Source organism: Talaromyces rugulosus, chromosome V, assembly GCF_013368755.1.
Source record: "Talaromyces rugulosus chromosome V, complete sequence".
NCBI lineage: Eukaryota > Fungi > Ascomycota > Eurotiomycetes > Eurotiales > Trichocomaceae > Talaromyces > Talaromyces rugulosus.
This window is the reverse complement of record NC_049565.1, coordinates 1,359,091-1,372,419: the sequence shown is the minus strand read 5'-3', so window position 1 is coordinate 1,372,419 and position 13,329 is coordinate 1,359,091. Positions and strand designations below refer to the sequence as shown.

At 48.4% G+C, this 13,329-nt stretch overlaps 6 protein-coding genes across 6 annotated transcripts; 4 read left to right on the top strand and 2 right to left on the bottom strand.

Annotated features, from left to right (window-relative positions):
- Window positions 1-767: 767 nt before the first annotated feature.
- On the top strand, window positions 768-3,143 carry TRUGW13939_09027 (uncharacterized protein; the record flags this gene model as incomplete). Its single annotated transcript, XM_035492152.1, has 4 exons — window positions 768-876; window positions 936-1,295; window positions 1,352-2,234; window positions 2,285-3,143. 4 exons carry the CDS (start codon window positions 768-770, stop codon window positions 3,141-3,143), a joined length of 2,211 nt encoding a protein of 736 aa, XP_035348045.1.
- A 693-nt stretch (window positions 3,144-3,836) lies between these two features.
- On the top strand, window positions 3,837-4,673 carry TRUGW13939_09026 (uncharacterized protein; the record flags this gene model as incomplete). Its single annotated transcript, XM_035492151.1, has 1 exon — window positions 3,837-4,673. One exon carries the CDS (start codon window positions 3,837-3,839, stop codon window positions 4,671-4,673), a length of 837 nt encoding a protein of 278 aa, XP_035348044.1.
- A 415-nt stretch (window positions 4,674-5,088) lies between these two features.
- On the bottom strand, window positions 5,089-5,561 carry TRUGW13939_09025 (uncharacterized protein; the record flags this gene model as incomplete). The annotated part of the gene is made up of 2 exons (XM_035492150.1): window positions 5,089-5,339; window positions 5,408-5,561. The coding sequence occupies 2 exons, from the start codon at window positions 5,559-5,561 to the stop codon at window positions 5,089-5,091; spliced, it is 405 nt and encodes a 134-aa protein (XP_035348043.1).
- A 463-nt stretch (window positions 5,562-6,024) lies between these two features.
- TRUGW13939_09024 (uncharacterized protein) lies at window positions 6,025-6,967 on the top strand (the record flags this gene model as incomplete). The annotated part of the gene is made up of 2 exons (XM_035492149.1): window positions 6,025-6,120; window positions 6,194-6,967. 2 exons carry the CDS (start codon window positions 6,025-6,027, stop codon window positions 6,965-6,967), a joined length of 870 nt encoding a protein of 289 aa, XP_035348042.1.
- Window positions 6,968-9,036: 2,069 nt separating this feature from the next.
- On the top strand, window positions 9,037-9,387 carry TRUGW13939_09023 (uncharacterized protein; the record flags this gene model as incomplete). Its single annotated transcript, XM_035492148.1, has 1 exon — window positions 9,037-9,387. One exon carries the CDS (start codon window positions 9,037-9,039, stop codon window positions 9,385-9,387), a length of 351 nt encoding a protein of 116 aa, XP_035348041.1.
- A 1,033-nt stretch (window positions 9,388-10,420) lies between these two features.
- TRUGW13939_09022 (uncharacterized protein) lies at window positions 10,421-13,078 on the bottom strand (the record flags this gene model as incomplete). The annotated part of the gene is made up of 2 exons (XM_035492147.1): window positions 10,421-10,617; window positions 10,675-13,078. 2 exons carry the CDS (start codon window positions 13,076-13,078, stop codon window positions 10,421-10,423), a joined length of 2,601 nt encoding a protein of 866 aa, XP_035348040.1.
- Window positions 13,079-13,329: the final 251 nt, after the last annotated feature.

The following is a 13,329-nucleotide window of genomic DNA, read 5'->3' as shown; positions in this document are numbered from 1 at the left end:
GTGCTATTATTATCACCATTTTGGCTGCTGTTCGGCATTGTTTGCTTTCAGTCTACAACAAAGATAGCCAAAAGCAGGCCCGTTACAGGCATTTATTGGAATCTACCAATTCCCCCCCGTACATGTAATTAATCGCATACAAAATGAGGCCAAGGCCTGCCTTGCATCGCAACGCTGGCGACTATTGCAGCGACTAGCCAAGAGCGAGCGATGGGGCTGCAAATCCCCCAACTTGCGCGTCACCTGGCCTGTCTCATGGGGGACGCTAGGGAAAAAAAAGGCCAGTTTCGACTTGGCCCAGCAGAGACTAGCCCCTGGTGTCGGCGATGCGAGCCATTTAGCAATATTCTGGCGCTTCTATGGTTGGGCTCCGTGGCGGGCCGATGACGCTGCAGCGTTGAAGCGTTGAGAATCCAACAGTCCGCTTAGACGGTTATCGGTTATGCCTCGCTCACCACTTTCCTCTTCCTCTTTCCCCTACCACTGCCTCTCATATACCACCACCACGCTCGCTGATACCCTGTCTTTGTTTCGCTCTTTTTCGCATTTCTTCCAGCATCGGACCTAGGCCTAAATCCCTCTAGGCCAGGATGACCCGATAGCCTTGCACGCCTGCGGGGACTTTCACATGGTAGCCGGCTGCTGCTCTTATTTTTCGCCGACTTGTACCTTGTCGCTCTGTTTGCGCTTTCGCCTCCAGCATCTCCTTCGCATATTGCAGCTATCAATACATACACAACCCATTTTGCCCGCGCTCCAGTGTCGGGATGCAGTACGTTCGGAGCCTGAGTGGCCCGGTCTCCAAGACCTGGAATTCGATCAACCCGGCCACCCTCAGCGGAGCCATTGATGTGATCGTGATTGAAGATGAAGATGGTCGGTTGACTGCCAGTCTGTTAATGAGGTCGTGAAGTGGATTTCTAACCTAGCTATAGGCAGCCTTGCTTGCTCGCCTTTCCACGTTCGCTTCGGCAAGTTCTCGCTCCTTCGGCCGTCCGAGAAGAAGGTTGAGTTTTCCGTCAACGGGATCAAACAAGACTTTTCTATGAAGCTGGGCGACGGAGGAGAAGCCTTCTTCGTCTTTGAAACCACTGATGATGTGCCCGCTGCACTTCAAACGTCGCCTTTGGTGTCCCCAGCAAGCAGTCCAGCGTCGACCTCTGTTGCCGAACTGCCTTCGCTACAGGACCCCCCCGATCTGGATTTGGACTGTATCAGCACGTCAAAAAGTGAAATAAAAGATCTCGAAGCAGGTCCCATATCCTCCAACAGGCGCTCCCTGTCGCATGATTTAGGTATGGATAGAAGCACCAATCACCTTTCTCAGTACTGGCATTCTAACGGAGAACAGGCGCAATCACACCTCTATCGCAGTCGCCAAATGACTCTTCCATGCACCGAATAGGACTGACCATATACGATAATAACACGCCTGTGAAATTCGATCGTTCCATGTCCGATGGCGTTCTTCCGGCTGGCGCGACATCTCTCGGCAGTGAAGCATCCAGTACTGAAAACTCCCCACGGGCAGCGCGCCGAACAGACATTCACCAGGGCCAAAGATCAACAAGTCCTCCTTTAGTATCGCCTAGTGAAGCCATTTCGCGTGCGATGGCGCTGTCGAAGAAGCTTTCGGGGTCGAATATTCCTTCCCAGGTGACAGAAACCGGTGATCTCATGCTGGACATGACTGGTTACAAAACTAGTGAAGACGAAGCCCTTCGCGCCGAAGTAATTGCCCGCAATATTCTTTCCGAAGAGCTAGAAGGCAACTATGATATTGGTGCCTTGATCGGCGCCGACGACCACGGCAATCTATGGATTTATAGTAGCGAGGAGGCAAAGCTTGCGGCCAGCCGTCGGACAACACTCAGCGCACACCAGACGCCCTTTAGTGAGGATGCTGTCTCGGACCCTGGTTACCACAGTGAAGGGGAACAATCAACTCTACAGCCTCCCATCCAGACTCGTCATCATCGTGCTCAATCTGATGTGCAACCCGGCTTTCCCACCCCGCCGCAAACACCACCGCAAGACGCGGCTTTCGGCGACCTAAACCGCAACTTTGCCAAAACTTTGCGATTGACCAGCGATCAGCTCAAGACTCTCAACCTTAAACCTGGTGCAAACAATGTGACATTCACAGTCAACAAAGCAACGTGTCCCGCCACCATGTATCTCTGGAACAACAAAACGCCGATTGTCATTTCTGACATCGACGGTACAATCACGAAGTAAGCAGTCTTCATCTTCTCGGATATAGCTCTCTAACCATGTTTCATAGATCTGATGTTTTGGGCCATGTCCTAAACATGATCGGGCGTGATTGGACTCATCAAGGTGTAGCCAAACTGTTCACCGACATCGTCAGCAATGGGTACAACATCATGTACCTGACCAGTCGATCAACTGGTCAAGCCGGCCTAACTCGAACATATCTCAACGGAGTTTCGCAGGACGGCTACAAGTTACCCAACGGGCCCGTCATCATGAGTCCCGACCGAACTATAGCAGCCCTGCGGCGTGAAGTCTATTTGAGAAAGCCTGAAGTATTCAAAATGGCTTGTCTACGTGATATCTTAAACCTCTTTCCTACGCGTGAAAATCCATTCTACGCTGGGTTCGGCAATCGATTGACGGACGCTCTTAGCTACCGCTCTGTGAATATTCCGTCTTCGCGTATCTTTACGATCAACTCCTACGCTGAAGTGTCTCTGGATCTGCTTAGTCTTAACAAGTATAAAAGTAGCTACGTGTCGATGAGAGAGCTAGTTGACCACTTCTTTCCTCCTATCAGTCTTCTCGTGCAGGGAGGTGGCGAAGAGTTCACCGACTTTACGTACTGGCGTGACCAAGCCAACCTGGACGATTTCTCAGTCACGGATAGCGAGGAAGAAGATGAAGAAGACCTTGAGAGCGAGCCAGCTTATAGCGAAGAGGGCAGTGATATCGAAGAAGATGACGATGAACAAGTTGATGAGATGGGCGAAAGCTACATCTCTCGTGATTCTATCGACGAACCCGGGATGCTCAACTCGACAGAGTCGCTCATCGATAGCCATCTTTCTGACGATGAGCTTTCCGGGAGTGAGGAAGATTTCCCAGATATTGGCGGCGTGTCTTTACGCGACCCCGTGTCTTAGTGTTGCTCTACTCTGAGTTCGCAGTTGAATTGCTGCGAAGATCATTCCCTTCATTTCAGCATCGCCTGCGTTTCGTGTTCTTGTTTTCTGCTCGCAACTAATGGAGACCAATCCGCTATTGTGGGACCTCATATTTCGAAAAAAAAAAAAAAAAAAAAAAAACAAAAACAAAAAAAGACGTGCGTTTGTTCCATTGTATAATGGTTTGTAAATAAATGGATGCATAGCCAGCGGAGGTGCACACCTGCTGGTTGGAGTTGGATTTTGTTATTTCTGCGGTGTTTCAGCGTTGCATTTTGTGTTTTGACTTGGATTTGAAATGTAAATTACCACCAGCGCAGACAATTATATGGTGTAGTTGTTCACTATTATTCTTCAAATGTTGTAATTGTAGAAATCGAGACTAAAAACGCTATGCCTAAACAGACCTAGTGCGCTCCATGCGAACGGAGCTCCGCTTGTTTCCTTTGGACCAAAGCCATCTCTAACTTCAACCTCAAAAGATGACTTGACTTGACTGCCACCGCCATCGAATATCCCTCACTGTACACTCGAAAAATCGCTCACTACTCTCTCGACGACCGTACTTTTGATTGTATTGCTCGCCAAGCCAGGTCCTCTTCGAGGACTTGTCCTTAACGAAGGTTTAGCGTTCGACCTTCGCTCAAACCCTCTTCAAAAGGATATCGAGATATGGCAACCCCCCGGCCAGCTCAGGCTCCTGCCTCTACTCAACCCCTGACGCCTCCAGACGACCCCGCAACTACAAACCAGGCGTCGTCGCAAAATGCCACGACGAGCGCAGCGAATCCTCCCGTCCCCGGCGTGCCGGTCATGCCAGCGACGTCTCTAAACGACTCAGGCAAATCTCGACGGCCACGCGATGCGCGTCTTGTGCACATGCTTCTTGCCTCTTTGGGTGTTACGGCGTACCAAGAGCGTGTCCCCCTGCAGCTTCTCGATTTCGCCTACCGCTACACATCGTCCACGCTCCAGGACGCAGCTTATCTTTCCATGGAGGGATACGCAGGGGCGTCGGGACCAGGAGAACTACATGTGTCGTCAGGTGGCGGGCGCGGAGGTGTTGAGTTGAATACGGTCACACTGCAGTCCTTGCGATTGAGCATCGCGTCTCGACTACACTATCAGTTCCAGCCGGGTCTCCCCAAGGAGTTTCTCGCCGACGTCGCATCGGAGCGCAACAGATATGCGCTTCCCGGTGTGGCACGGGGTGGAGAGACGAGTAATAACAAGGGCGCCTTTTCGAATATATCCATGGGCGGGATGAGACTCCCACCAGAGAAATTCTGCCTGACAGGGATGGGCTGGAACTTGAAAGACGAATGGGAAAGCGAGGGAGAAGAGGACTCCAGTGAAGAGAACGAGCCGACTGTTCTCGCCGATATTACCAAAAATGAAGAAGACGAAGATGCCGAGGATGAAGGGGACGGAAGAATGGAAGATGTCTTTGGCGAGGACACGGCGATGAAGGAGGGTGACGAAGACGACGAAGACATGGCAGATGCTTAGTATGCTTTTGCATATTGTTCTTATGGGGTTTCTTCTTTTCTTTTTGTAACAAAATGGACTTGGAGCGGCGTTTGGCTTGAGGATCATCACCATGGCGCATTGATAAACCACCGGCATCGGTTTAGTAAATATCCAATAATCTACGTTTTTGCATTTTATTACTTGAAATATTAAACCACAATCTTATCAAAATTTCCCTTCACATGCCCTAGAGTATGGTCGATATCAATAAATCGATTGATTTCATAATATACATCTTGCCTCACGCAAGATACATGTAATGGAGATTGCTAGCTAGCACTATAACCTAAACGCCGCCTTACTATGCACAATAATAATATATATATAAATACACGGAAAAGAAAGAAAGAAAGACGACCTTCTAACATATTCAATGTTTCAATGTTTTGAAGCGTCAGCCAGCCTTCCGCTTCTCGTTATCCGCCCGCATCAGCCGAATCACCTCGACACGCCGCTTTTCCACTGCTGCTTCCTGCTCCTCGCGCTCACGGCGGCGCGCATCGCGGCTGGAAAACCACTCCTCACGCGCGCGGTCGAGTTCTTCGGGTTTGGCATGGGCCAGCATGCACGAGTTCATGGCAAGGCGCTGGTCTCGGCAGACCCATGTTGTGGTAAAAGTTCGATTGCGGGCGCATTCGGCAAAGGCTGTAGAAGAGGGAAATACTATTAGAATCTATATCAAGAAGAGCGTGAGATAAAATGTAGGGAAATACCTTTGATTTCCTCGGCACAGTAGCCTCGTACCCTCTTGTAGTACACCTCTTTGACTTGTTGTTCTTGGGTTGCAGATAATGGCAATGGATTGCGCAGGTCGAACTTGGGTTCTGTGACGGAAGAGGACCCAGGAGAGTTTGACGAGGTCGACATTTTTTTGTTAAATAGTAGTGGATTTCTTGAGGAGATGGTGGTTAGAGGATCCTGACGGCGGTGATCGTTGGATAGAAAAGGTGGTGGTTGCAATTTCGTCTATGACAAGAACATGGTGTACTGAATAATTCCCTCGACAAGCCTTTAGCCGCAGCCTCGCTAAGTGAAAATTTTTTCCTAGGTGACCGCTAATGCAGAAATTGAAGCTGAGCCGGTGGGATATCGAGTTCTATCAAGGTCGGCCAGAACGCAAGCTTGTTGTTGCAGCTTTGCCGTATCAGCGAGTGCCTTGCTTCACCGCCCGCGCAATCCCCATTTTCTCCGCCGGCAGTATTGATTAAATTTATCTTCAAAAATTTATTCGGCAACACTACTTTGACGTGCAGCAACACATGTACAGCGCGAGCGTACTTTTCTCTTCCCTTTTTTAATCACCAGATATAACAGTTCCTGGGTTTTAATCATGTCGTCTATGCGCAACGCCGTGCAACGGCGACAGCACCGTGAACGAGGGCAGCTCGACAATCGAGCGAAATGGGGAATTCTCGAAAAACACAAGGTATTTCCTTCACCCTACAGTTATTGAAGATATTCATTTATGTATTTTATGGTACTGACATGAAAAAAAAAAGGATTACTCCCTACGAGCCAAAGACTATAACCTCAAAAAACAAAAACTCGGACGCTTGCGTGAGAAAGCGCAAGACCGCAACCCCGATGAATTCGCCTATGGCATGCTCTCAGACCAAAATGCGCGGCAGGGTAGACATGGTGCGCGCGACACGGAAGCGTCGTCGCTGAGCCATGATACAGTCAAGTTGCTCAAGACGCAGGACGCTGGATATTTGAGGACGGTGGGGGAGAGGGTGCGACGAGAAGTAGAAAGATTGGAGAAGGAGGTGCAGTTGCAAGACGGAATGGCACAGGTATTGGGAGATGACAAGACGACTCGGCGTGGGCAAGAGGATGAAGATGACGAGGATTTGGATGATCTGCTCGCTAGCGCCGCGAAGAGACGAAAGATTATTTTTGCAGAGAGTCAAGAAGATCAAAAGAAACTTGGGGGCTTACTTGACGACAGCGAAGACGAAGAGATGAGCGATGATGATGAAGAGGATGACTCGTTCGGAAAACGACAGCAGCAACAAGAAAATAAAACAAAGCAGCCATCGAAAAAACAGCTCGAGGCTGAACGGCTCGCTCTGTCGCAAAAACGGGCTGCAAGAAAGCTCAAGCGACGCGCTGCAGAGGGTCGAGTCAGGAGACTCGCAGCATTGAAGAAGCAACACGCTGAGATTTCAACGGCCGAAAGACAGCTAGAGCTGCAGCGTGCTCGTATGACCAACTCCATTGGAGGTGTCAACAAAAACGGCGTCAAGTGGAAAGTAAAAGAGCGAAAGAGGTGAGGAGATCTCTGGTTAGTTATGACGATTGGTCACAAAATTCTTGCATGGTTAGGCGTATTCATTACCTAGATAACGTTGAAGAAATACATGTATATGCGATGCTAATGCGCTCAGCGTCATGTCTGGTACATGTACTATATTCAAGATTCCACTCGTGGTAGAACAGACCAGAAGTGAGGTTTTAAATATCGATTGATAGTATAATTCCTGATAATGGCATAGATCTATGATGATCGATGGAAGTTTCTTACACCAATATATCAAAAATTCATAGAACTGACTCTATATTGGTATCAATTGATGATCCTAGTGTGGACCTGAATTTATTTGATATCATTTTATATACAAACATAACAAATGCCTACACGTATTTTAAACAGTATCTTTTATAAGGATTTTCCTCCTTTTGCTTCCCCCAAGCTGGAATGCAAGCTTAGAGGAAGTTCTCTTCACGATGTTCCGGGAATACTCTCCAGTAGATTAGGGAATTCTAGATCAAAGGTAATTCCTAGAATCTTGAATTCATTCCCATCGCCTTGGACTAGCCGACCAGTTCCCCAGGGAGCATATAGACCAACGACACTCGCGCTAATTTCTTGCCGAGAGAATCCATACCATGTAACCCCCCGTTTCAAGTACGTACTAGATATCCATAAGATCGCTGCTTATGGATCAGGGATCGAGGTCAGCAGCACAGACTCTCGACCGCTGGCCGCTCGCTACTTATTGTTCCAAAGTTGACTCAACAATACGGTTTCCCATTCAAGATACTACACCAATCATTGTTATTAACGAGAACGTGGGTAAAATAGTTAAATGGACATTAGCTCTATGGGCATTCTTAAGTTACATCCAATGTTGGTAATGATGACCCAAAAGCTTGTCGGACAATCTAACTCCGCGTACTTCCTAGTTGGGCAAAAGAAAAAAATTAAGAAAAGGGCTTCTAGATGATTCTATTATTAGGAGTCAATTTAGATATACCGAAAGGTTTATGGTCGATTTCATAGACAGGCAGTTTGTAAAGCTAGACTCTTCAAGATTGGGGTTATCGTCAAAGTCAACCCTCAGCAGTCTGTGGCCTTTGTACAGGTGACAAGTTAAGATCTATTATTGTCATTTGATGGAAGTTTCAATTATTCTTTGAGAAGCCAAAAAAATGACAGCGTTCATGTAACAGCGAGCGTACCCGGATTCTTCGGATCTAGATAGGCCGATACCCGACCTGGACACCCATCCGAGTCTAGACCAAATCGGGGTTTAGCTGATACCAGAGGTAACATTGTGCCTGTCATCTTTTCGACCTTATCCCAGCGAATGCTTCACATTTTTTATTATTGGTCCAGTGGTACGGGGTAGTTGGCCAACTGGTATGATATACTAACTATAATTAGCACTGACCGAGACTTACCATGCATTTACCCCCAAAGCCTGGCCCTATTGATAAAGAACTGCAAGGAGATGAACTATGAACCTAGAACAACAATACAATGTAGCGGCTTGGCTTCGCTAAAACCCAACATGAAGAACGCGGAATTATGGTTTTTAGTACCTTTCCAATGCTACTGCGTACAATGACTTTTTAGTCTTCAGGTCACCAGAATGTCATTGATCCAAATTTTAGGATGTGACTGTCAAGAGTCGGCTCACTATTCGCGCCAGGATTTCACAATATTGGACTTGGATATAAGTTATACCGTATACAAGTATACCATGTACAAGTACGCTAGACAGAAATCAATCTTATACTATTTTCAACAGAACAAACAAACCCCCAGGTTTGAAAACGCAAGACTAACTCTATCCGGACAGGCCTCGTATGATGACTTCTTTTTTAGCCCCATACTTATTATTCTGCCTCAGAATTGTGTTGGATCTAAAGTAGTCCTTAAATATAGCCCTTTTTAATACTACATGTTAATACGTACAAAGAATTCCATTGTCGATAATATAAATAAGACGTGGATCCCCCGAGTAGATTGTTTTTCATTCTCACAACCAAACCAAATCTCATCAACACCACCAACATTCAACACTCAACACCCAAAACATCCTACATTCAATTCAAAATGTTCGCCCCAAAGACCCTCATCACTGTCGTCGCCGTCATGGCTGGCGTTGCCTCTGCCGCCCCTGCCCCTTCTCCCTCTACCACCTTCACCCTTTCTAGCGTGAACATCACACAAGGAGCAGGCTGCGCCCTCTTGATCGACACCGAGTTCAAGGGTGGCTGCCAGGGCGTTGCTGTCCTCGACGGAGGCGAAAACTGCGAGGATATCAAAACCCTCAAGTCCGGCCCGGCCTGCAACGGCAGCGCCAGCGTCGACTTCACCCAGTCACCCCCTAAGGCTCAGTTCATTGCCTGGGAATACTTGGCTTACTGCGACCTTAAGGACGATAAATGTGTCAACAAGTACTAGATTTATCTCAAGTATGTACTACTATCTCCATCTCAGACGAATAACAATACTAACGGGGTTCTGTGATTCTAGATCTCTTGAGTCGGGATGAATACAATCAGAGACAGCTCGCTCCATCTTCTTCTCTTTTGTCATTGTGTATATCCAATATTTTGATTCCTGTATATACCGTCTGTTGGCGACTGTGAATATGCGTGCCAACCGCTCTTCAAAACCATTAAGTTGATGGATCAACCCATACAATACCAAGCGTCATTCGTTTACATCAATTCATATCTTGTAATATAAAGTAACTAGTAAGAATATAGAACAATATACGTTCTAGTCAACTAGTTAATTGACAAGAAGCCATATCAATCCTTATTAGACTAGGGAATTCCGGGGCCATTACTTCTTCGCGACCGAATAACCGTATTACATAACGGGGATTTCCGTCTCGCTAGCATTGCTTGTCTTCTGTGCATTGATGACAACTTATTCGCTTTTAGCTTTGCATAGGGAGGATAAGAAGCGATATAAGGGTAGCGTGGTTATAGGTATACTGAGGACCTGAGTGAGGTGGGTAATCTTGGCGAATCCTGCTTTTAGATTCATTCTGTAAGAGGCTCTGGAATGCTGTGAAAGCCTACATATGTTGTTATAAAGTTTTAATTGGTTATGACTGGCAACGGACGTCTGGACGACACATACAGAGGTGGATAGAAAAGGACTTGAGAAGAAAAACGACATACCATTTGATCAAGGCCCTTTTTGCACCATGGCTCAGTATCAATTGATAAAGTCTTGGAAAGGGAGACACAATTCTTTCCAGCTCAGTGAAAATAGCTACATGTACATGTATATATGTATGTTTCTATAGATTATGGTATTGGATTATGCTGCATGTGCAACGTCCAATAGTCGTGCAACTGCACACACAGTGCAAAAAATATATATTTCGTTCTCTCATTATACCCCAACCATGACAATACCAAAACTTTATGTCTCAAATAATAACAATGACTTTTCAAACACATATATTTAATATATTTAATCATGCATCCTTGCTCATAGCATCCATGCGGATGCTCACCGCGCGCTTGTGAGCATCGAGGCCCTCGACAGCGGCCAGCTGCATCACCGCGCTTGATACATTGCGAAGACCCTCGGCAGTCAGGTTCGACGAGGTGATGTGCTTTATGAAAGAACCGAGATTGACTCCAGAGTACTGTTTTGCGTATCCGTACGTCGCTAAGAAAAAGACAAGTGTTAGTTGAATTGTTGGTCCGGGGACTAGGAATTACTTACGCAAAGAATGATTGACGCCTGCAGAGTAGTCGCCCACACTCTCCGGAGTCCACTGGCCGATGAAGACGCTGCCGGCGTTTTGTACCAAGGGTACTACGCTCTCTGCGTCCTGAATCTGTAGAATCAAATGCTCTGGTGCATATTCGTTGCTGAGGTTCATCGCTTCTTCGAGGGTCTTCACCACAAATGTAACTGAATGGTCGATTGAGCCACGCACAATGTCCACTCGAGGAAGGGCGTTGGCCTGCTGGTGCAGCTGTTCCTCAATTGCTGCCAGTTCTTTATCATCCAGATCAACAGCGATAAGAATGACCTGCGAATCGACGCCGTGCTCGGCTTGACTCAGTAGGTCCGAGGCAACAAACGCCGGGTTGGCATACTTGTCTGCGATGACAAGAACCTCGCTAGGACCAGCAGGCATGTCGATACTGACACCTGCAGACGTGTCGTTGGAGACCATCATCTTGGCCGCGGTGACAAACTGGTTTCCGGGTCCGAGAATCTTGTCAACTTTGGTGACGCTCTCCGTGCCATACGCCATGGCTGCAATGGCCTGGGCGCCGCCGGCCAAAACAATGCTCTCAGCACCACACTTGTGCGCGGCGTAGACAATCTCAGGAGATATGCTTCCATCTGAACGTGGTGGTGAGGCTAAGACGATCTTTTTGCAACCGGCAACCATTGCAGGCACACCAAGCATGAGGGCGGACGACGGCAGAACAGCAGTTCCACCAGGGATATAAAGACCGACACGCTCAATAGGACGGGAGAACCGCGAGCAGACCACACCAGGCATGGTTTCAACGACCAATGGCTTCTCGTCCTGCTGTGCAGCATGGAACTTGCGGATATTCTCATAACTCACGTCGATAGCTTTGATGGTGTCGGCGGACAGTTGCATCAAATTCTCAGGGAATGGTGCTTTGATGACCGGTGATGTTAGCGAGGTCGCCTTTTCGAATTTGTGAGTGTATTTCAAAACACCGGCATCTCCATTCGTGCGGACGTCGTTGACGATCGGTTTGATTAGTTCCACAATGGCGTCGTTTGATTTCTGAGATGGACGCTGGAGAGCCTCCTTGATAGTAGTCATCGAGGTTGTCGTCGTGTTGAGGCGTTTCATCTCAATGCGATCAGACTTAGGGGTGGCTGTAGCCGTTTCCTGTGGTGCGGCCATTGGTGGTGCTGCTGGCTCCTGTGACAAGCCGACTTTCTCAGCCCAGCGAGCCTTTGCGTCACCCTTACGCCGTTTCACCTTGAGATCTTTCATGTCCAGGTTTCGCTCGACGTCTTCAAGGTTGACATCGGCGGCAATGCAGCGGGTCAGGGCGAAGTAAATCAGATCGGCAGCTTCAGATGCAATTTCGTCTTTTGTCGTGGCCTGGCACAGTTCCTCGGCCTCTTCCATAATCTTGGCTTCCACAAGCTTGGGGTCGTTGAAGAGACGCGCGGTGTATGAGCCTGCGGGGGCGTTTTCTTTGCGAGACTGGAGGGTCTTTTGCAAGCGAGACAGACCGCCATACCGACCAAAGCAGGTGTTTGTGCCCAAATGACAGAAACCCTTTCCCTGTTGTTTGACCCGGAAGACCATGCAGTCTCCGTCGCAGTCGAAGCCCACGCTTTGCAGCTCTTGAGTGTCGCCGCTGGTCTGGCCCTTGTACCAAAGACCGCGCTTTCGTGATTGATATACACCGGTACCCGTCTTCAAGGCCTCCACGAGACTTTCCTTGCTGCTCCACACGAAGCCCAGCGCAACGCCCCTTTCATCAGTGACCAACGTGGCATATAACCCCGTGTTTGCATCTGCCACCGCCTTGCTGGCGAGGACATTGGCAGCCGACACTGTATCATTCGATTGTGGTGCCAGAGCGAGCCGTGAGGACGGCACAATGGCAACGACGCCTTGCGATACATTTTCAATAACTACCGATTCGGTAGCGTCTCCTCCAAACGTTTTGTATACCTGGCTTCCGTCGCGGGCCAAGGCAAAGGTCTCGAAAAGCTCAATGGCAGCACCGTTCGTCGACACGCTGATATCCTTGCCGTCTGGGGCATTGGCGATCCAATTCTTAACTGCTTGTACATCTTCCGCTGAAGCCACTTGAACCGCTAACCGGGCAGCTGGGATCTCGTGTTCGACAGAGAGCACGGCAAACTGTTTTGAAGAGAGAAAGACCTTGGCGGCTCCGGAGTTGAGAATATCTGCGGTCTCGTCTGGGCCAACATCGCTGACGTCGACAAAGACATCAAGAAGGCGCGAGTATTTGCTGATGAATTCGGTTGTCTGGGAGAGATTGGATGATGCTTTGACGAAAGCGCTGCCAACACGGGCAATCTCATTCATGGCCAGGCCATCTTGATCGGGGCTCGACAGGTTGACGGCGACAACGAGGGGTGACGCCATGGTCGGGGCGTCCTATCGACAAGATCGGGGGGGTGGCTGGCTAGATGAATACAGGGAGTTACAGGACGAAGAAACAGGACGAAGACAGAATTGAGTCTATCGTGAGTCACGCCGTACCAAGTGTTGGTTGTTGAAAAAAACGCTCTCGGCCACCGGCGGGCCGTCTTGACTGCCCCGCATCGCAGCCGCTTTCGGAGCTCTACATTGATTACAATGTATCTACTTATATTCCATGTCGATTCGTTTTTATT